This window comes from Equus caballus, chromosome 6, assembly GCF_041296265.1.
Source record: "Equus caballus isolate H_3958 breed thoroughbred chromosome 6, TB-T2T, whole genome shotgun sequence".
NCBI classification, from domain to species: Eukaryota; Metazoa; Chordata; class Mammalia; order Perissodactyla; family Equidae; genus Equus; species Equus caballus.
The window spans coordinates 39,216,395-39,239,832 of record NC_091689.1 but is presented as its reverse complement, the minus strand read 5'-3'; the positions used below and the strand labels follow the sequence as shown (position 1 = coordinate 39,239,832).

The following is a 23,438-nucleotide window of genomic DNA, read 5'->3' as shown; positions in this document are numbered from 1 at the left end:
TCTTTAGATATCTGGGTAATTTTCAAATACAGTAACCTATTGAAACATTGTCACTAAACATGTCTAAGTTTATCTACTTTTGGCTTCTTATTACAGAGAAACTAAAATATGCTTAGATATTGTATTCTTTTAAAGATTGTACTATGAAATAACATGTTTTTAGAAATTATAAAAAGCGCTTAGAATGCTAATATAAAAGATAGTACATAATTGCTTACTTTTTAGTTTTCACTAAGGTCTGTAAGGGTTCAAAATTCTACTAAAAATTAATAAGGAAAACATCTTTGTATTCAACAAAAGCCAGGTGTATGCTTCAGTAAAGAAGGTATAAACAAAGGAAATATTTTTGTTTTGTTCAGAAAGATAAATTTGGGGCCAGCCTGGTGGCGCAGTGGTTAAGTTCCCACATTCCTCTTTGGCGGCCCAATGAAGACAACTTGAAACCATGGAGGGTGACTTCCCATTGCCCTGGAGCTGAGTGGTTTCCAAAGCAAAGCGGTCGTGGTTACTGTACAGTCTGTAAACCACGAGGGAGACCACAGCTCGAGTCGTCTCTGTCACTTTGATGAGTTCTGCCGTGGCAGCCAGCTGGCCTGCCACAAGGTCTCATCCCTTAGATCAGTTTAAGTTTTCTGCCCAGACACTGTGTATCAGCTCATACTGAAAGATGTGTTGTGGCTTTACCCTTTTACTTGGGGGAGGTGGGTGAAGGGAGGAAGGAGTGGAGAGTTCAGCCTACTCCCACTTATTAATCATTGGCCTGTGTCCATCCACCAAGTGAGGCTTGCTTCTCCGTAGCTTTAACACACACATCCTAATCCATCAGTCTATCCTGCCCTGAAAACCAAATGCACATGGTCTCGTCTCAGATGTGTTTTTAAATCACATTAGATTGATGGCATGAGAGAAAGCAAAACCTAGATTTAAACATAACTGGAGTGACACCAGAAATAAATCTGCTAGGGCTGCCTGGTTGGATATGAGGAAACCCAAAGCCAGCTGCTCTGGGAGCAGCCCTAATTTCTTCTTGCTCTCCCTCTTGCTGAAAACACAGCAACCAGAAACACTTGCAGAATTAGTAGGCTATTGGGAAGCACACCAAAAACAAAAAGAAATACAAAAACAAATAAATGGGGGGAAAATTAAAGTCTTTAATTAACCTGTGGATCTCTAACTACTCAAACAGTAGAGTAAGATTTCAGGCAGAATACCTGGTATAACCATTTAAGTACAGATGTCACCATTTAAAAGACGGAGTTGTACCAGGGAACCAAGAGGTGTCTTTTACTGGTTTGAATCAATGCCACTGTTTCCTTTTCTACAACAGAGTGAGGTTGTCATCCCCTCTTCCTACATGGGAGAAAGAGAGGAGAGACAGAGCTAATGAAAATCCCACAAATGTCCTCAAAACACTGCTGTCCCTTGTAAGGCTGGAGAGCTATCCAAGGCCAGTCCCAGCACACTCAGCAACTGTGGGTCCAAGGGGTTTCTGGGAGTCTTCTCAACAGACAGGTTTGGGTGGCTAATGATTCCCTCTATGTTGGAGAGATTCTCCTCCAGCACTTCCAGTCGGCACCACTGAGCATCATAAGGGTCTCGCATGGGTGAGTTTCTGGAGTCGCAGATCGAGGACACAGAGATACCATGTGGTCCTCTGAAGTGAGGATCAAGGGAATCTAGCTCTATCCATGTCTCTTCAGCGTAACAGTTATACGGCGGCTACCAAATATTGACACCATGCCCCAAATATCACAAGTGATGGCTGAGAGAACCATAAAGCTGGAATGACATCTTCAGTAACCATGTCATGACAGCGAGGCCGGTTCATACCTTCTTTTCCCAACAGCAGTATTTAAGAACATGAGAAAATCTGGCATCTTCTATCCTTTCATTCAGAAAATTCTCCAGACCCTACGATGGGACCTCCTGACACGCATTCCACCATGCACCCTACATCAACTTCAAGTCACCTGAATCAAACACCCCATCTCTATTTCCAGCTGCCACAAAGCAACACAACACATGTTGGAAAGGTCTGATCTTCAGGCCTTCCTCACCCCCAAGGGGCATCTGACACTTCTCACAAGATACACAGCTTTGAAATTAGAACTGGAAAAGAGCACAGTGACCCTCAGAGGGCTGAAGCAACCCCATAGCAGAAAGCAGAACATTCCTACAACCAACGATTAAACAACCGAAACCTTCCCAAACATCTCCTCCTTTCTCTGGCTTGCTGTTGTTGCATTAATCCTCCTAACACCTTTTGTAATTCTAATCGCAAACTGGAAGCCATGACTTGCAATGTTATAAATACTGATTTTCCAGTTCAAGTAGGCATTGACTGGCTTCTGTTTTGATAGGAAGGGGCTGTTTGAGGCCTCCTAAAATGTTGCAATTAGTTCTCGCTGTTGAAACAGACAAGATATTGACAGACACGTTTACTGTTTCCATTTAACCGGTGGAATGTTTATGCCTAAATGTACTTTTCTCAAGCTTTGAAAGAATAAGGCGTATTTTTTAAAGTGGAAGAAATCAATCAATACATATTATATATTCATATATAATATATATTACATAATACACACATATAGTAATATATATTATTATATAATACACTATATATTTCTTAAGTTAGGTTATTTCTAAAACTCTTGCAGGCTGTAATTTAAACTTAGAAAGCACATCTCTTCAACAGCAAGGCACCTTGTCAGGAAAAAATCCTTATTTTACCTATTGGCCTTGTGAAGATGATAATATCACTTTAGCTGACAAAACCTGTGTTTGGCTCACAACTCCAATTAATTACTGAGATGCAACAGAGATGGGACCAGCCATCCAGATGTTTTCCAGAAAGAGATAAAAGGTGGGGGGGGGAGCAAAGGATGTTTGCCTTTGGGGCATCTGCTCCAGTGTTATTTAAATGTTATGGCTGGCAGGAAAGCCGGATCACTAATTTATTTTACCTGCACTTAACTTTCTACTCTCCTCTCCTTTCCCTCACCGCTAGGAGACCGTGGAAGAGAAGGGAGATGAACATCTGTTGCGAAGGAGGCGCCGGTTAGAAAGGGCAGGGGTGCAGGATGTAAAAACTCTTAGGGCACCGACTGTCCTGCAGACCTTGATGCTCCTGATGCAAAATCAACCCAGGGTTCCTGCAGCCACCTGGGGATAGAAAGTCCTGGAGATGGGGAACATCCTCAGTCTTTTCTAGCAAGCCAAAACTCACCAGCGCCATCTTTTTAACTGTTCCCTGTTCATTTTGCTCTAACCTGAAAATACTAAAGTCGGATTTCAGACACGCAAATACGTTTGAGGGCGATTTTGAGAGATTCCAGGAGAACTCAAAGCCCTTCAGTCAATCTAGCTATCCTGCTTCATGCCTTAGCGTCCCCAACGCAGCAGAGCAGAGCCCCACAAGAGCCTGGGCTGGGAAACACCCCGCGGGCACCTGGGCTGGGGATTCCCAGGCGTGGAGCTAGGCAGCTTCAGAAAGCACCTCCCTGGGTGAGGAGACTGAGGCAGGCAGAGCAGTGTGACACCAGCTCCCCTAGCCCTGAAATACAGCGATCCCTGGCCAGCCTCCAGCCCTCTCCGCGCTCCCCCGAGCAGCCCCGCCAGGGTCCGCAGAGGCCTCGTGGGGCGAAGGGCTCTCGGAGAGGTGCCTGGATGTCGAAGGGCGTGGGAAGCCGCAGCTTTCCCTCTGGGTCTTCCCCACGCATCTATCCCCTGCGCCGAGCCCAGAGTCCTACCTGTACCACTCTAGCCCCTTTTCGTAGTTCCTGTCGAAGAAGCGCGGCTCTATGCCCACCGCCCACACCTCCGGGTGGACTCGGATCGCCTCCAGCCGCGCGGGTGCCTCCTTTCTTGACCCCAATGATGAGGGCCTGTGGCAGCTTCTTCTCCCCATAGTTGGGGGTGCTGAGGGCGCCACCCCTCTCGCTGCTCCCATTGACAGCTCTCCGGCCTGCGAGCTCGTCGTGGGTGGTGCTGGACTCCTGCGCTTCCCTCTCCAGCAGCGCGCTCTGCGCCGTGATCATCTCGACAGGGGCCACCGGGATCCGGAGCCAGGTGTCCCGAGCGCCCCCGCTGTCGCTCGCCAGCCCCCAGCCGTCGGCCACGGGGGCAGGGGGCTGCTTGGAGGGCTCCGGGGGCTCCCCGTGGCTCGCGTTGTCCGGCGGCGGGGGGGACGGCTGCGAGGGGGTGCCGAGGCGCACGGGGGCGGTAGTAGAGAGGGTGGCGGCGGGCTCGGGGGCTCCTGCAGCACCACGGGGAACTGCAGGGTGCCCGAGCCGCCCAGGAGGCTGTAGCACAGGTAGGTGACAGACAGGGACAAGGCGCAGAGAAAAAACAGCTTGCGCGCCAGGCAACGGCGGCGCGGCGAAAGGTGGAGGCGGAGGAGGTGCGGGCCACGGGGTCATCGCGGCTCCGGGCTCGCGGCGGCGGCGGCGGCAGCCCCCGGCGCTGCCCGAACATGGTTTCAGCCGCCGTCAGCGCCCCCGCCCGACCACCCCCCAGCCGCCCAGGCTGCATGAAGCGACGCCCCCGGCCCTGGCCGCTGTCTCGCTGCGCCGGGGAAGAGCCCGGCTGCATGATCCCCCTCCCCACTCTTCCCGCTCAGTTCGGGTGGCCCCCCACCACCTCCCTCAGCCTCCGGCAAGGGGACCGAGGGGGACGCGCGGACCCGCCGGCTGCACCTGCTCCGTCTGCAGCGCCCCCGCTTCTCCGGCTCCGACGCGGCTCCTGCTTCAGCCTCTGCCGCCGCCGCCGCGCCCTGTTGCAGCCCCGAGTTCCTTCCCCGCTGCTAACTTTCTGCGGGGAGAGAGAGGCTCGGAGGGGAGATGGAGGGGAGGCGGAGGGGCCTGGGCGCGCGGTCCGCGCCGCCGAGGGAAGGAGGAGTGCGGCTCACGCGCGCCTGCAGAGGGGGACGCGGAACAGAGGCGTGCGCTACGCCTGGGGCACCCGGCAAAGCGGAGATCGTGCCCCTCCACCGCCCCCCACCCCGCCTCGCACCACATTCATGCTGGAGAGGTTCCCCGCCCAACCCCGCGTGCTTCCCCTCACCTGGGAGCCTGGGACGCCAGTTTCTCCTTCCCTCTCCAGATACTTTCAGGGACTTAGAGCCCGACGCCTGCCTCCAGTGCCGCCCAACAGGAAGCTGGGGGCCACAAGGTGGTGAGCTCTCGCTTCCCCTTTTCTCATGGGACTCCTGGCAAACTCGGTCCATCCGTGACCCGCCCTTCTCCCTCCCTGGACATCGTCCTGCCTTTGACCCAGGAGGAATTTCTTGTCCGTACCAGGTTTCCCATCCCAACTTCCATCTTTCCAGCCTCCCCATCTTAGCTTGAAGCTCCTGATTGGTGGAGCTTCGACACAAACCCCCAGATTTCCTTGCCCTAGAGCTTTTGCCTCTCTCCCGCCACCGGTTGACTGTGCTTTCTGCTCCAAAAGGAGAGGCTGTCTCCTCCTCGACACCCTGAAGAACAGATGCACATGCGCCCCTTGGGGACCATTGCCGCTAAAGGAGTTCAGATTTCCCTGGACCAAAATAGACTGAGACTATCATCGCTCTGAACACCTTATAAGCAGAGAGAAGCTATGTTGCTGTGTCTGTGCATCGCTTCATTGAATTAAAAAGTATCTTCTTTGCAGAGAGATTTCCGTCCCTCACCTCCCTCTCCTGGGGGGAATGGTAAACATCAGAAGGCTTTGGAACATTCAAAACTAGACTTTGCTTCCTGTTTCCTTTTGCTCAGGGAGGTGGAGGAAACGCGAGGCTGGAATGTCAGGAATAGGCAGAGCTATCAACTGAGGCACTCCAGCGGACTCTGCTTCCTGGGGGCAGGGGCTGGCCCTGCACGCACCTGGCCCCAGTCTTTCCCAGAGGCTGGCTCCAGTGAGTCCTGTTTACCCTGCTAGCCACAGCTGGGTGCCTGCAGGGTCTCCTTTCGCCTACAGGGCTGATGTGCTTGGCATCTCCGGTTTTGTCTGATCACATAACAGGAACAACGGTTGAAAGAAAATGTATATAATGTCTAAATATTAACTAGATACCTAGTGCCAAAGAGAGAAAAAAATGCTACTCCAATAACATGAACACAGACTTTTCCCTGAGTGAACAGAAGCTCATGGCTGCTCTCAGCCGGACGTGAGCTTCCTTCACTGCAGCTTCAGCTCAGATAAAGATTATTCCTTTAGAATATATTTTTTATGGTACACCGGAGACCTCTGAAATGCAGAGTCTGGTGTCCTGTAAATCATTTCGTGGAACTAGGGATGCTTTTTCAAACTCCACGCGACTGCACTCCTGTAATGTTAATGGGAAGGGGCCAACTGGAGCTGGGAGCAGCACAGCTTGCCCATCCCTCCTTCGGCTCCAAGCCCAGCTCTGGGTGGTCGCCCAGGAGGGCCCGGTTGCAGCAAATATTGTCACTGCCGTGGTCCATCTCCCTTTCAAAGCTCAGGCGCCAGGATGCCCAGCACGTGGTCCAGGGGCCTCCCTACAGTCCCTGCCAGGCTCCCAGACTTCTCTGTGCCCGCTCTCGGCAATCCAAATGAACCTGCTCTGTAGCTAGTTTTACTAAACATGTGCTTTCAAATTTGGAAAGGTTTTGATAAAATGGTACTAACATTTAACCTAGAGGTGGCAAACTGGTAACAAATTAAGAGCTGAATGTGGCCAGCGCAGTGATATTTAGAAGTTTAAACTGGTTGCCATGTTTTAAAATTGAGGACTTTCCCAAAAAATTTGGCTATGAGGTTTCTGCTGAAATAGTGGATCCAGCAACTTTGGGCCCCTCAGCCAGAACTGAAAGACCCCCCTGACATGGAGCATGTGCCCTGTTCTTCATGGTGCCTCCCCCCGCCCCAGAGTGCCCTCATACATTTATGTTACTTGCCTGGATGCTGCTAATGAGGACACTTCCCAGTGTCCCTTCTCCCTCTTGTCCACAGATAGTCCTACTTAAATAAGAGACTCTTGAAAGAACGGAACCCCATTGGTGAAATGTTAGGCCCCACAACTGATGGGGAAGAGGTGATTTTGGGGGAGAGGAGCTTTGTAGATTTCTCACTTGGGCACTTACCTGTTTTGTTCTCCATCCAGGTTTTTTCTGGGAGCCAGTTCTTGAGAAACCTATAATGAAAAGTACGAGCTATCTACATAGGGAGAACTCAGACTTCGTTCAGCAATTCCCTGCGCGTCTGGAGACTGGATAGAATACTTTTTTCTTTTTCCATTGCCAACACCCATGCCCATTCAGGCCTATGTGAGTTTTTACAGTGCTCCTCCAACTGGTCTCCAAGCCTCCAGCGTGCCTCATTTCTCTTCATCGTAGAGGACAATAGCAGATCAATGTTTCTGAGGCATGGCTCCACCAGTGCCCTCTCTGATGCGGAAACCTTCCTCTCACTGCCTACCTGATAGACTCCAACTCTCTGCCTTAGCACTCAAGGGCCCCTCCGCCTTTCATGTATCCCACAGTCCTGCCAAACCGAACAGTACCCACTACCCAAAAACACACATTGCATTCTTCTCTTTCACCTCTGCCTGATCAGATGATGGAGTTGAAACAAAGCCATCATTTGCTAGTTAAGTGACTTTTGCACAGGTCATTTCACCTCCCTGACCCTCAGTTTCTGCATATGTAAGTGATGAATAGTAAGATTCACCTCATATTGTTCTTATAAAGAATTAAAATTGACTTAGAGAGCATATGCAAAAACAGCTGGCTCCCTGCCTGACATGCTGCAGTCACCAATAATTATTCGGATCTAAATATTGGCTCATGCCATGCCCTGCTTCTTTTCCTATTAAAACCTTATCCTTCAAAAATCGGTGTGTACCCTTTCTTGAAAACCAGCCCAAGGTGTAAACTGAAGTTCACTTTCCTAAACCGCTCAGTGACATTTATAACGCAAAGTCTAATGCGTTAGATCTTTTTTTTTTTTAAGCAAAAGAAGCTAACTCTGGCTAACTTCAGTTTTCTTATTAAAGAAATTGACTAGAAGGATTTATGGTAACTCACATAACTGAAGGGAATTTTTGAAAAAATCAACAAACAAAAAGCAAAAATAAGCTTTGGAAGGCACAATAGAGCACAGTGTATAGTTATTATTACTGCCGTTCACCAGATATTGTCGGCTCTTCTCTGGCACACAGAAGGGATGTATCTTCTTGGCCCCTTAAAGTCAAATGTGACTTTGTGAGCCTTTGGCAAATGAAACTTGAGCAAAAATGAGGCTGTCTCTTCCAGACAAACCTTGGCAAACAGTAGGAGTGTGTTTTTCCTGCCTGGCAGTTGTGCAAGAAGTTGGATCGAGCATCTTTTAGCTGCCATCTACTCAATCCTCCAGAGTGAGCAAGGATAATACAGAGCCAGCCCCTGATGACATGGAGCATGTTCGAGAAATAAACCTTGGTTATTTTTAGCTGAGACGTAGGAGTTTGTTGTGAATACAGCACAACATGGACTATCTGACTGATGAAAACATATGTAGGGGAGGAAGACATTTCCTCTTCCCAAATTTGGGTTCGTCTGGCTGGAGAACGAATTAAATTCACATGAGACAGAATAGCAAGAGAAAATTAAACAAAGCTTTATGAGGAACCGTGGCCCGGTGCCTTTCTTCCCGAAGGAAGAAAGGGCACCAAAGAAGTGGGGTGCACATAGTGGTTATATACCGCCAAACAGGGTGTTTCACATGTGATTGAAATGTCCCTCCCACAATAGTCACAAGATTGCCCTGTCGCACTTGATGGACACAGCAGGTAGTGGGTCTGCTATCTCAGTGGGCATAGCAGGACTCAAGTCGATTGTCTGGAGCTGGGCGGTCACAGGTGAGCTCAGCAATCAGTTCCTAGCCTAAGGAAAGATGCTTAATCCTTAAGAAATGCCAACGTTGGGAGAGGGAGGGAAGTCAGTTACAGGAGGTTACCAGACTAGCACAATAAAATGCAGATTTAAGTCCTTGCCTTTGGTATTGATTAAGAGTTTTTAGAGAGAAGGTCATCTCCTTTCTTCTTCCTGGTACAGAGAGGGAGGCAACTTTTACAGATAGAGATTTACCTTACAAATGTAAATGTGCCCTAACAAAGGGCAAGTTCCATTCCTCCTTCCCTGTCCCAGTTTATCAAAAGCAATCAGCCTCAAATAATCCTGATGCCAAAGAGACATATCTTGGGGTGGCCATTTCCAGGTCCCCACACATACATATTACCAATTTCCTGTGCTGTTGACCGAAATGATGCGGGGTCGGTGAGCCAAGGAGTCGAAAGAAAGATTTCTTAGACTCTCAAGATCTGGCAGTAGTGCTCTTTTATTTAGAGAATAGTATAGAATAGCATGGGGACAGGACCCATGGGCAGGCAGAGCTGGTGCGTGGGGACAAGACTCACCGGCAGTCAGAGCTCCTGCTGCTGCCCCTAGTTGAGGGTTAGGGCTAAATTTAAGGCATAGGTATATGATTCATCTCTTTACAAGACAAAGGAAAGAACATGAAAAAAAGTTAAAATGGTATCAGTGCAGGTGGGATCTGATCATTGGGTGATCCCATGACTTTTAGACAAGAATCAAACCGGATTGAGTAAATGGCAGAAGTCACCGCTTGAATTTTATCCTCGGCTAAAGACAAAGGAGGATTTGTGGGGGGGGAGGGGTGGGGGTCAGTTACATGAGGTTGCCAGACAGTAGCCAACTTAAGTTCTTGCCTCTGGCATTGATTAAGAGCTTCTAGAGATAAGACCATCCCCCCTTCTTCCTGGCACAGAGAGGGAGGCATCTTCACAGATAGAGGTTTCCCTTAGAAATGTAAATGTTTCCCAACAAAGGGGCAAACAAATTCCATTCCTTGGAGCCTGAATCTCATCTGTAGTTTTAAAACTAACCAGCCTAAAAATCCTCATCGTAAGCCATTTTAAAATTAAGCAGCCTAAAAATCCTCATCAAAAATGACTTCAGTGAGCCAATATTAGAATTCCTTTTCACAAAGTGGATAAGTGACAGATTAGAAGTCTACACTGTCCCAGGAGTGTAGACAGATACCATGCTTATATATAGCAAAAATATTTCCTCATTTTGTCCTTTACCTGTCAATAAAAAGGTATATCTATAGAAATCTGGAGGTAAAGCTCCAGACAAAACCAACATGGTGACAAGGAGGAACATTACATACTTGTAAAAGGAGCGACAGATGAGAAAATAATAATAATGGCTGGGAACTTATAGAACCTTGCATTGAAAGTGATCTCATATGGAACTCAGGAAATATTTATAGCTGAAAGCACTACATGACAAAATCTGGTGGATCGAATTAAACAATACTTAGAAGAAAGATAGCTTCAACATACGTATCTAAAAAGAAAAATTAGAAACCAATGAGCTACTTGTTCAAGAAGCTAGACAAAGAGCAAGACAGTAAAGTCAGGAAGAAAGGAAATGAGAAAGAGAAATGCCAAACCTTTGTTTCTATTTATTTGCTCTTTATTTATTGCTATGGACTGAATTCTCTCTCCCCGCCATTCATATATGGAAGCCCTGGCCCCCCTTGTGACCATGTCCAGACACAAGGTCTTTAGGAAGTAATTATGGTGAAAATGAAGTCATAATGGTGGAACCTAAATCAGATAGGACTGTGGCCTCATCAGAAGTGGAAGAGATCTCTCTTTCTGTTTCTTCACACGCATACACACACCCTGCCATCTGAGGACTCAGTGAGAAGGGGACCTTATGCAAGCTGAGGAGAGAGCCCTCGCCAGAACCTGACCATGCTGGCATCCTGCTCTCAGGCTTCCAGCCCCCAGAATGGTGAGAAAATAAATTTCTGTTTAAGTCACCCACGCTATAGCATTTTGTTATGGGAACCCAAGCTAAGACGCTTATCTTTCACAGTTTGTTCCTAGGTTCTGGTACCAATTCCAATGTGTGTGGGGTTGGGGGTCGGGGGAGTCCCCCACACCAACAAGCAATTCTTGGGACACCAGCTGGGTGTCCTACAATTCAACTCGATTCTGACACTATGTACCCAGAGACAGCATCACATCCCACAGGTTAAGGGTTCAGCCCACAAGACTGCCCCCACTGCAGGTGCCAAGAGCAAGTCTAGGTTGTCGCCTATGATTCTGAGCAACTGGCTGTCAGTAGGAGGTTCCCAAGACTCTCTACTCCGGTTCGATGAATTTGCTAGGGCGGCTCACAGAACTCAGAGAAACCTCTTACTTACTAGATTACCTGTGTATTAGAAAAGGATATGACTCGGGAATAGCTCGATGGAACAGACGCATAGGGCAAGACATGGGGAAAGGGCACTGAGCTTCCATGCCCTCTCCAGGTAACCACTCTCCCAGAACCTGCACATGGTCACCAACCTGGATGCTCTTGGAAATCTGTCCTTTTGGGTTTTTATGCATAAGCTGTTTATTTATTCTCTTACCCTCAGCTGCTGTTTTTCCTTCCCCATTTACAGCCCAAAGCCAATCAAAGAAGGACATGTGCAGTGTGCTGCTGTTCCTGTACATTTTTTAAGTGCATAACAATGTAAGAATTTGTTAACGGAGACATACACATGTATGTCTTGACTATGCATAAAAATGTAATCTTTTGTTAATGGAGCCATGCACATGGATATTCTCGGAATCATAAAGAATGCAATTAATTTTAGGATATTGATACCTATGATGAGGGAGGGAGGAGAACGGGATGGAAATGTGAATTTTAGGTGTGACGGCAACATTTTGCTTCTTAAAAACAGATATCGTTGTGGGCTGAATCATGTCCCTGAAAATTCATATGTTGAAGTCCTAACTCCAGGACCTCAAAATAGGGCGGTATTTGGAGAGAGGGCCTCTAAAGAGGTAATTAAGGTCAAGTGAGGTCACATGGGTAGGCTCCAATCCAATGTGACTGATAGTCACGTAAGAAGAGAAGATTAGAACTCAGACACACACAGAGGGAAGACCGTGTGAGGACACAGGGAGAAGCGGCCGGGGAGAGAGGCCTCAGAAGAGACTAAACCGGCCAACGCCTTGATCTTGAACTTCGGCCTCCAGAACCGTGAGAAAATAGATTTCTATTGTTTAAGCCACCCTACGTGTGGTATTTTGTCATGGCAGCCCCAGAAAATGAATGCAACATCGGAAGCAAATAGGGCAGAATTGAACGTCTGTTCTTTCTGGGTATTGGGGCCGGAGATAGAGGTCATACTATGTACTCTTCTGCTATTTGAAATATTTCCATAATAGTTAAGAAAATAACAAGCAGATCCCGAAAAAGAATAACCAGAGAGTAGAAATTTATGTGTGATTGCCTTACAGGCCAAGGTGTGTTTCGCGTTGGGCAGGTGGTTCTCTTCCACAGGGTGTGTCAGTCACCCATGAATTCCCGTCTCTTGGCTCCGCCATTCCTGACGCCCGTATCATTGTCTGCAACCAATCTGCACAAGGAGAAAGAAGGAACACGGAGAAGACACACCTGCTTTCAAAAGTTCCAACCTGGAAATGGCACACACCACTTCCACTCCCATTGCATTGGCTGAAACATAGTCACACGCCACACCTCACTGCAAGTTGCTGGGTGACTGCCTTCCTGGGCACCCAGGACAAGGATGTGGACAAACAGCCAGTAGTCCCACCCACAATGTCATCAGGTTGACCCTGGTCTTCATGCTGCTGCTCAGTCTACAGCGTGTCTGCCAGGCCTATGGTTAGGGTTTAGATATTTTACAAAGGCGTGGGGTTGGGGGTCATGGTTTGGGACTTCAAAGAGGAGGAAGCCAATTCACAGGGAGACAGAAAACCAAATGTTTGCTGGGCCATCTCTAAACAAATGAGAGAGAACTTGTGTAAAATGGGCCCGGCTAGGTACCTCCTTCTCTACCACATCTAGAGTTCCCTACGTTGACAGCTCCTTCCTGGAACAGGACTTCTGTCTTAAATTCTTTGAGGCAGTTAGGGGCAAGGCCAAAGTTTCTTTTATATATAAATTTTATGTGTATATATGTAATTTATAGAACTAAATAAATGAATTTAAATATAGATACAATGGATTATATATTCTATTATATATCAATATTAATATATTATATATATATAGATAGATAGATAATCTCCTTGGTTCTCCAGAGAGCCCTGACGAATACAGGAGGAGTTAATATTCTTTTATCTATGGCACTTACATTTAATCATTTGAAATTCTTAGTTACGACATTGTTATGGCTTGCAAGGAAGTGTCCTTTACAGTGTTTCATTTAGAGGCCTCAAGATACCAATTTTAAAAAGTTTCCCATTTTATTTGTTTGGTTTGATAGGCTTTTTCCAATTGAGTGCACAGATAAACCAATTTAGGAATTTCAAACGAGCCCCATTTAGACCAGTGAAGCTTTAAATCACCCTGAGTAATCTGAGCCCAGTGGGACAAAAATCTACATGTAGAAGGTCTGTATTCTTTAAAGACAAAACCAGCAGGAGTCCCAGAGTGGGGCTGTTCTTTGGTGGTCCTCTTAGAAAATGGATTTCTCATTTGTATGAACTTACCAAAGGATCAAAGGCCCAAAAAAGGAGTGAAAGAAACAGAAGTTTCTAACAAAGCTGACAATGGAAGGATGGCCAGAACCAGTATCAAAGGACGCCGACATAAAGAGTCTGGACCTCTACCAAAAATGGGAGGTCCAGGCCCAGGAGGACTTACCACCAGGAACCAGAGCCACCAGGAGGAGACGACAGAGCACAAAAGATTCTTTGCAGGCACCTTGCTTGTGTCTGTGAAGTGGCACCAGAATTGAAGGTCAGTAGCTAGGGATCCCACTTCTGTCACCATGTAAAGTCAGCAAATAAGAGGCATAAACTGCAAAAGAACCAAAAAGTTTATTTGGGGTCTCAAGAATTGCAATTCAGGAGATGTAGATTCGAGTAGAAGCTCAAATGTGCTCCTAGGAAGACAAAGGAGGCAGGGGTAGATGAAAGGAAAGGACACAGGCTTACAAAGGTCTACAGTGAACAGTTACTGACTGGTTCTGGCATGGGGTGAGCTGACTTGCCAGAACATAGTTGGTCCTAGGCAGACTGCCCCTTCTTGGAATGAGGAAACACTTCAAGATGTGACCTCTGCTGTCAGGTAAAGCTCAAAAGTTCAGTTAACATCTGGTGGTGGATGTGGTGTACAAGCATAAGCCCCACTTCCTTAATGGCCTCCCAGCTCCATTTTAGAAGCCTTGAAAATGGTACTCCATTTTGTCATTGTCATCCACCACAGTCACGCACCATGTAACAATATTAACGATGTTTCGGTCACTAATGGACCACATGTATGACAGTGGTCCCATACGGGTAGCACCACATAGCCTGGGTGTGTAGTAGGCTCTACCACTTAGGTTTGTGTAAGTACACTGTTTGATGTTCACACAACAGTGAAAGTGCCTAATGATGCATTTCTCAAAACATGTCCCTTTCATTAAGTGAGGTACGCCTGTACTGATTTTAGTCTTGTGAGTGTTGAATAATGAATTACTCATTTCAATTATTTGAGTCAGCCCCACTGGCTGAAGACGGTAAAGGCTGACTGAAGCAAAAAACTAAAATTTGTTATTCAACATTCACAAAACCAAATGAGTAAAGAACTTTAAGTTCTATATCAGGGTTCATGTAAGGCAAAAACATTCTAAAGGAAAGATGGATTTGAGGACATATATGATTCTGAGTGTAAATGTCTGGGTACTAGCAAAAATTCCAGGGAGCATTTCAGACTTCGAGGCAGTGGAATTGGTGAAACCAAAGTCAAGCTCTCCAAACAGTAAAGGGGGCCCAGGTAATATCTGGAGTACAGGTGGAACAGGCAGAAAATTCCATTAATGTAATTGTATGATATGATGAACGGACAGAGTTGGAAAATAGGATGGCAGGGTAGGGCAGAGGGACCTGGAGGGCCCAGGATGGATGGAGAGATCAGCTGGGCTGGTGGGGGGAAGGGGCCATGGGCACACCCTCTGCATGTCCCCTCCCCCACCCTCTGAAACCCTTTGTGACTCTTCAGTGCTCTGTGATGCAGGCCTGGGATTATAGGCAAGTGTGGACACTCTCAGAGCTCAGTTGCCTCAGGCAGCCTTGCGATTCAGAAAATGGAGTTCAGTCAATGGAATGTTCTCTCATTTCTGAATAGCCATATTGAATTGTTTTTGAGCATCTGCTCAACATTCTTAGATAGTGACCACAACCTCACCATCGTGTGTGGGTTGTGGTTGCTTCTTCTGTTCCTGTGCTTCCTGGTGGGGATTCCATCTTTACCAACCTTCTGGAAAACCAAAATCTACCAAAAGGTAAGGATCCCTGGGCAAGCCACCAACAGGGATTTTTTATTGTTGTTTCCATTTCTAGTCCCACATTTTTAAATGAGTTGGTCCAGAGAGACTCCTAAGATGGCAAGTCTGAATAGAGGATAGAACATCATCCTTCTAGGGGAATAGGCCAGGCAGGACTAGGGGTTCAGCTGGGACTGTTTCCCATTTAAAACTCACAGACCATCTGGGTGTGGTGGAGGATTCCTGGATAAAATCCCATCACTGATTTCACGGCCCTGCATTAGGTTATTTAGAGAGTTTGGGATCTGTGTAGGAGAACACTGTTCCCAACACTGGATCATGAGTCACATTCCCATGTCGGGCGTCATTCGACCAAACCGTCCTTTGTATTGGGCAGATCAGGAGAGCAGGGCTGAGCCTCTGAGCAGACGCTGGAGTGTGAGCTCTGTCCCAGGATACAGGGTCCTATCTGAGGAAGCACAGATGTGACTGTGGGCCTCAGAGTCTATGCCCTCCTTGAGCAGAGGACTTCTGACTGAGAAGATCAAGTGTGGACTCTAGCCAAAAATCCTCCTTCGAGTTTTTCAAAGAAGGAAAAATTGAAAGTATCTTATCACCTTTAGAAATTCAGAAAGGGAAAGAACACAAAGTGCTAGTAATAAAAATGGAGAGTGACATTAATCTTGGATGAATATCTGAGTTTCCTAGAGAGAGGAGCAAGCCAACTAAGTCCTCGCTCCTCATTCTTTTGTTTTTGTTCTCAGCGTCAGGGCACAGCCAAGAGGAGAAGAAGAGGTGGAACATCAAGTGGTAAGGTTCCACCTATCCCACCTGAGCTCTCCAAGGGTGACCCTTCCTGTCCTCTCCATGAGGTCCCAGGTCCATGGTCTCCGAGGATGTCAGTCGCTAGATAGAGTCCCTCTCAGAAGATAGAGGCCTCAGAGGAAAGGCTCATGGGAAGGTAGTCAGAACCCGAGACATTTCTCAGATTCCTGCTCTGCCCAGCTCTGGACATGAAGCAGTGATGGGCCTTGACAATGGGTGTTGCCCAGTGGGTGGCCGTGGGAGACGTCAAGAGTCAGAACTTCTGTCTCCTGACCTTGTAGAAACTACGTTGACTTCCTGGATGATCAGACTCCTCGAGGTAACCATTGACCTCTGTTCCTCACATGGTGGTTTTGAACATATATGTATGTGACAGTACTTTATAAATGAAGCAACAAACACATGTGAACCTTATTAATATTATCATTGACCGTTTGACCACATCTACTGATTCTTGGGGCTTTCAGAGTTAATAGCCCGTTAATATCCCAAGGGTCTCCCATAAAGGGACTCCTGTGTAACACCTATGCTTCTACCTTTATTACATGTAATTCACTCTTCTGGTTTCCCAGGTTGGAGAAATTACCAGAGGGAAACAGAGGAGAAAAGGAGGCTAATTTCTATTCTGAAAAGGTGACTAGTCTTTTCTTTCCTGATCCCTCTTTAACATGTTCTCTGCAATTCCAGGGATTCAGTACAGCCTGCAGTAGTCATGGGAGGGGTTTGCCATAGGAACGGGTATGTGAATGAAGGCCTTGGGGTGAGGGCTGCTGAGTGTATGGTGAAGTCATAGACGTGGGGCATTGTGAAGGGGCAGCAGGCTTCAGGTGGCCCCTCCCCTGACAGGCCAGCAGGTCCTCCTTTCCATGTTCTGGTCCTGGCTACAGTTTTCTACTTCCTGTCTCCCGCAGGCCCCTAGGCCGGCCTCTCGATATCACCCGCTTTCGTCAACTATTATGCCCAGACCCCTCCTGTGAGGTGTGTAATAGCACAACTGCTGAGATCAATCGGCTCCTGGAGGACCTGGAAGATGATACTGCCTCTGTGTCCTCTATGGCTTCCACAGCTTCTGGGACTGAGTCATCATTCACTCTGTCCTCTGCCTTCTCAGAAGTCCCTCCAGGAGACCTAACACCATCCCCTCCACCTGACCCTTCCCCACCGCACCCCTCCGTCCTCTCACCTAACCCAATGACACCCTTAGCTGACTTTCTTTCACCCTCACCACCGGGTCACTCTATGCCACCAGAGTCTTTTCCTCCCTTGGAGTCCAAATTCCCAGCAGACCGTTCCCCACCCCAACCCCTTGCCCTTCCCCCTCTGCCACCACATGACACCCAGGCAACGGGTCCTATTCTCCAACCAGAGGCCACTCTGTCTCTGAATACGATCTTCTCTCGACCGCACCCTTTCCCAAGATATTAACCCCTTACCAAATTTGTCCCAGATAATCAATCCCACTGATTCACTGGCTTGTCATCACACACCACCAAGCCTGTCTGTCTCACCACCGACAGACCACCCTTTAACTGTGACTCAATCTAAATTGGTTTCCATCTTATTGAAGTCTGTTCCAGAGAACTCATCTCCAGATAGCCCTGGTGGGTTGTCCACTTATGTCCCAACAGTCAGAGGCACTGACCATTCAAGCCTGTCAATTTCAGAATTATCCTGGTGGCAAGCTTGTGCCAAAGACTTGTTCTTAGCACCTTCCACCTTGGCACCATGTGATTTTAATCGAGAGTTTCTTGCCCTCCATTCTTCAGAGTCCTCTCTGGAGAGACACCCTACAGCTAACCTTATAGAGCCTGGTAACCTCTCATTTCTCAGCCCTCATGTCCTGGCACTCCTGGAGAGACAAGTCCGAAAGAGGAGTGATTTCCTGATGTGGAAAGAAAAGGAGAAGGAGAAGGGTTCTTTTCCAAAAAAACTTAGGCCAGGCCACCAACTAAATCCTTCGGGGAAAACGTTAGAGTCAAATGCTGATGAGTGTGACTCAGCATTCTCCCTTCCTTTCTGGAGCAGTGCAGGCAAACCAAAGGAGCTGCACGTGCATGAGCAGCCCCCATATCCTAAAATCTTGGAGGACCATTTACAGGAAAAATGTATGCAGCTCTTCTGGGGTCTTCCATCTCTGCACAGCGAGTCCTTGCCCTCTGCTATCCGTGACTCAAGTGACTGCACCACAATCTTCCTTTTCAATACCATCCCAAATGCCTCCACGGGCCAAGAATCCCCAGTACCTCTCCATCGCCCACCTCCATCCTTGCCTGAGATCCAGCCCCAACACTTGCCTCAAACCCTGCCCCAATCTCAGCCACTACCTCTCACTCAGGTCAAGTCCCAGGCCCACCTTAAATCTCCACTCCCAATCCTACCATCTGGTCCTCTACCCCAGATAAGGATCTGTGGGGTGTGTCACCATAGACCCCAGGATGAATCAGAGTCTCTCACCTCATCTGAAATTCAACAACTGGAATGGAAAGTGTTGCAGAAGCAACAGGAAAGTTTGTGGGGTTCCCCCTCTGTAGTCCAAAGATCTCAGGAAGAATTTTGTTCTTCAGCTCCCAACTTTCCTTACCATCAGGCCTCCCAGGCCCATGCCTCCATCTCCATCCTTCCCGTAGAGTTTCCTCTCAGTGATGAGCTGAGGAAGAAACTGGAACATCACCTTCGAAAGAGGCTCATCCAACACCGGTGGGGCCTGCCCCGCAGGATCTGTGAGTGTCTGTCACTGATGATGCCTCCAAGAGATTCCTCAGAGATAGTTAAGTCAGAGAGCAATTGTGGACTCTCATGGATCTCGGTGAACAAAGATCTAAATGTTGGATTGAGCCAATCCAAAAGCTTCCATGAGAGGGGTTCAGAACTGCTTCAGGTAGAGAAGGAGATGGGGAAGGATCGGGGGCACAGCCCAGAGAACGGCCCAAAAGCTCATCTGTTGAGTGACCCAGAGAGCTCTTCAGATAAGGATCCGGCATATGACTCTGAGAAAGACCTAAATAGTCACGTGGCAAGTCTGTCAGGGAAAAATTCAAGGGCCTTGGAGGAAAGTCTAGATCAGAAACAACTTGAAAATGTCCTGAAAGCACATTTGAGCAAGAAGTTTGAGGAAATCAGTGAGGCTCGGCTCCCTGGGACGGTGCGCAGTTCATGGCATGCCAGCAAGCAGACATTGCTGCTTTCTGACAAATCCCGCACCCAAATAACACAGAGGAGTTTGCCACCTTCAGTGGGTGGGGACTCCTCCCTGAATACCTTCCAGGAGCTTTGCTTCATTGATTCCAGTGCACAACAGATGATGGAAAGCCATATTAAAAGCTTTCGTATGAGAATGGAGTGGGGCCTTCCCTGCAGGGTCCTTGAATCCATACAGGCGTTTAAATTGGAAGATGCTGCATCCCAGTCCTTGACCTATTTCTACTGTCCCCCCTCAAATAACCCAACTTTGGAAGTGGACTCCAAATCCGAGGGCTTCGAGCCCCATAGAGGAAGCTCTAAATCTGTTCTTCAAGAAAAAGCGGAAACAACAAATTCAGCCCTGGTCCTGGATCGTCTTTGCCCTGCTACTTCACCTATGGGCAGGCAAGGACAAGGGGTGCCGAGACAATCACCCTCTGGTATCAACCAAGAGATTGCAAAGGTTGTTCAGAGGAGTAAGGGTGCCAGGCAGACTCATCTGCCTGTCACATGTGGCATCACAGGCAAAGCGAGTCAGAAATTTACTCAGCTAGGCAACAGATGCCCCCCAGAGCTGCCTGCAAGGCAAGCTGGTGCCAAACATGAGACAAAGGATGAGAGAGTGAGTCCCAGTGATAGAAGAGAAGGGCGACAGGACAAAAAGATGAAGTCGGAACCCTTTTCCGTGCACAGCACGGCCAGGGACATATTCAGGGCCAAGGAGCTCAACGCTCTGCAGTCAAAAACTGGTAATGTGTTGACAACCAGCAAGCCAGGAAGCTCCCAAAGGATACGTGAGAATCACAGTAAAATAGAAATTACTGGGACCATTGAAAGCCCTGCACCAAAAAGACAAGTTCCCCAAGACCCAAAGTCATCGGATCTTAAGGAACATCTGTTTGGGGAATTAAAGTCGAAACTAGAGAAGAGGAATCAGAGCCAGGTCCAAGGCCAACACACTGACAGGTCCCCTTCCTCAGAGAGCTTGACTTACAAGGCCTCACCGACTCATGCCCACGGTGTCTCCAGTGGGGACATGGGAGCTTCCCAGGTGCTGCATGTCCATCTGGAGGACACTGGGATCAGCAGGAAGCAGCGGCAGGAGCCTTGGGTCCCTAAGAAAGACCGAAAGAGGTACGAGGATAAGAAATTCCCACCAGCTACAATGAGAGTGAGCCCTCTGGGCACCAACAAAGAAGAGCTTGGTGGAGGGGATGCAGGGTTGGGGACATGCCAACCTACAAGAAAGAGTTTCCCTACTCAGATCACAGCATCAGAGGAGACGCTTGGGAGCAAGTCTTCCCAGACCTCATCACAGAAGGCACAGCCTCCTCCTGAAAGTCTGTTCAGAAAAAAGATGAACCACATTTTTCAATGGCTTCGTCCTGGGACAAAAGGCAAAAACCAAGAACATCCCCAGGAAAAGGGCAGCCCCATATCATCTGCACAGAGCAGAGGCCTGGTTAAAGGGAGAGCTGCCGTTACTGGGACCACCACAGCTCAGAAGACCAGGACAGTCCCTGGGAAGTTCCCAGTGGAGAAACTGGGGCAGCGGTGTGCAGCAGAGGTCACCCGCCCTCAAGAGCCCCTTCCTTCCCTGAGGAAGTTTGTGAAAACTGAGCAGAAGGCAGAAGAGCAGGCCCAGGCAGAGCCCGTCCAGGGGCATCCTTCCAACTACAGGGCTCCCTCCTGTAAAGTGCCAAGCACCAAGTCCTGCCACCAAGAAGTTGTCTTTGCTGGCCAGAATTATCCTACATGTTCTAGACGGATCAGAGACCAGAACAGACACCCTCAGAAAGCCGTGGCGTTTAAAGATCAGCTATTGGATCAGAAGCGTCCCTTATCTGTGCCCCGCAGGGAGCATGTGCCCCATGCAAGCTCCACCTGCAGGCGTCAAGCCGGCCCAGGGGCCTCCAGCTGTTCTCACCACTGCTAAAGGCACTATGTTTAGGGATCCGTCTCTATGTCAATAGAAAACGCTTTTCCAGCGTTTCGAGAGCGGAAAATTTCCCACCGCAAAATAATTCCTTCTTGTGGAGAATGTTAATTCTCCCCAATAAATGATTCTCTAATAATAGTGATGTCTTTTCTGTGTCCTGTGTTGGGGGCATGGGTTTCAGGTAACTCAGGGCTTGTGCTTAGGGAAAAGGAGGAGTGAGTTCAGCTCTTACTGATTGCTTCCTCTGGCTTCTAAAAGGTCACCAGTGCTCTGGAGCTCTTGTTGACAAAGAGATATCACGTGCCCCCAAAAGCCCATTTCCTCCCTGATGAAGTTTGAGGAGGTGGGCTCTGCCTCCTGCCTCTTCGCTTAGCCTTAACGAAAGTGTAGAGCAGCCCACACCTTCCGCTCACTGAATGTTTTACATCCTTCAGAGAGTAGGGAAGACAGGTGTTCTCTCTCCGAAGAGGGTCAAGAATAGGTATGCAGTTCATAAAACAACAATGAAGAAAAAACAGTGGCTTCATCATGATTTAGAGGTCAGTGACCAGAGGACCCCACAGGTGGGTGAACCCTGAATGGGATTTGGGGGGTGGGGGAGGGTATTGCTGCAGTGGATCCTGGGCTGGTGGGGGAGGGGGTAGGAACAGCACAGACACTCCTTAAGAATCTGTCATGTGAGTATATTAATGTGTTAGGGAAGAATACTTTAAACTTTACATTGAGGTTTCCCTACTGGAAAGGAACCTGGGGGAAGTGGTTCCCCTCTCTAGGTATTTCTTCAGACTGCCAAATGATATTTTGTTGCAGAGCAAAAGCATCACTCAGCTGCCAGTAGTAACAATGTTGACCGGGGAGCCACCTACCTCCCAGGATAAAATAAAGCTGAGAGTAAGGAAAAGATGACTTGGAGTAAGCGAGGAGGGAAGAAAAAATGAAGAGGGGAAAGAAGGACCTTGCTGGTAGAACAAAGCTTTATGCCTCATCATCCATATGGTGACCCTGTCCTGTTCCCCCCGCCCCCTCCTCAATCTGATCCAGGCATCACCACCTTGAGGCTGATCCAGGCACTGCACAGCACACTGATGCCTTATTCCAAAAAGGCACTGGGCTGTTCTTTGAATACTAAACAATATCTGCAGGGAGGTCATCAGGCATGGCATCCCCCTCTATGGGGAAGGTGATCTTGCTGCCTTCCTTCCATCTATGCTTAATAGGAATATACAAGATCTTGCCCTTAGTGTGTACAGTTCACCTATCGGGATGGAAGTGCCGCCTCTGATATTCACGGCCTTGGTGGAGCCATGGCTGGTCTCCACCAGAACACCTGCAGCTCATGAACCAGAGGTGAGTCCCAGACTATGCACCAGGTTACAGATATATGGGGGTCTCACCATGGACTGCACACATACCCACCCTTACAATAGGGGTTTGGAGGAAAGGCAACTCCACTTAGACAGACTGGGACTCAAAAATTGGCTGAGTGTCAACTGGGGCAAAATTCAAAAAGCATTATGATGGTGAGCATTAAATACATTAAGTTGCAGATGTCTAAGTAAAATAAAGATGGTTACAAGGGTGGAAAAATAAAATACCAATTTTGTTTTCTAAAAACAACATGATTTTAAAAATGGAAGGGAGGAGAAAAAGGGAAAAATAGAATAAAATGATTGTTCTGTAAGTAATAAGAGGGGGTCAAGATACAGGTGACAAACGAAATAAGACACCAAGTAAGGGAAAGGTATTTGAGGACGTTAGAAAAGATAAAAGTATAATGGTAACTATTGTAACAAAACCGAACGCACGCGCACACACTCACACACACACAAGCTCTACACAAATGGGGTATCCCAGAGGGCACTGGAGGTAGTTTTCCCAGAAAGGCTTGTGAATGCTAGGTGTTAAAACAAAAACCAAAAACAAAACCGGTGTCCACTACAGCCTCTCTCACTCCACACTTGTATCTTCTCGTCCAGAGTTATGCCATTGAACCCACAATGTCTGAAACTTGAGGTCAAAGAAAGAATGCAGATTCTGTGGAGGTCCTGGGAGGGGGATGGGGCCCAGGGCAGGAGACTTGAAGAGGTGAGGAGGCCATGGAGGGCTCTACCATCGATGTGGATAGACCAGCCAAAGACCAGCCTCTCAGTTTCTGCATCATCTCATCTTAGGGTCCTTTCCTTCCATTCCAGTGTAGTTACTGCCACAC

General features: G+C 47.9%; 1 protein-coding gene and 1 long non-coding RNA gene across 16 annotated transcripts in view; one reads left to right on the top strand and one right to left on the bottom strand.

The window, feature by feature from the left end:
- The window catches only part of LOC102149382 (heparan sulfate glucosamine 3-O-sulfotransferase 4-like), a 57,996-nt gene that overhangs the window by 17,450 nt on the left and 17,108 nt on the right, over positions 1-23,438 (bottom strand). For 9 of the 15 annotated variants that reach the window (XR_011439619.1, XR_011439618.1, XR_011439620.1 and 6 more), the window contains exons 3-7: positions 13,680-13,835; positions 12,306-12,426; positions 7,083-7,132; positions 5,062-5,155; positions 3,750-4,809 (exon numbers count right to left, since the gene is read on the bottom strand). Coding sequence is in view for 10 of the 15 variants with exons in the window: in XM_070269705.1 (XP_070125806.1) it covers positions 3,750-4,418 (669 nt within the window). In the remaining 5 variants the exon portion in view is untranslated. Of the gene's footprint in view, positions 1-1,131; positions 1,351-2,963; positions 3,179-3,749; positions 4,810-5,061; positions 5,156-7,082; positions 7,133-12,305; positions 12,427-13,679; positions 13,836-14,905; positions 14,983-20,284; positions 20,417-23,438 lie in introns of those variants that run through there. The other 6 variants (XR_011439621.1, XR_011439622.1, XM_070269708.1 and 3 more) reach the window with 6 other exon arrangements.
- Positions 15,075-21,363, top strand: LOC138924624 (uncharacterized). Its single transcript, XR_011439625.1, has 4 exons — positions 15,075-15,303; positions 16,050-16,095; positions 16,683-16,743; positions 17,022-21,363. It is a non-coding gene; the product is annotated as an uncharacterized lncRNA (long non-coding RNA).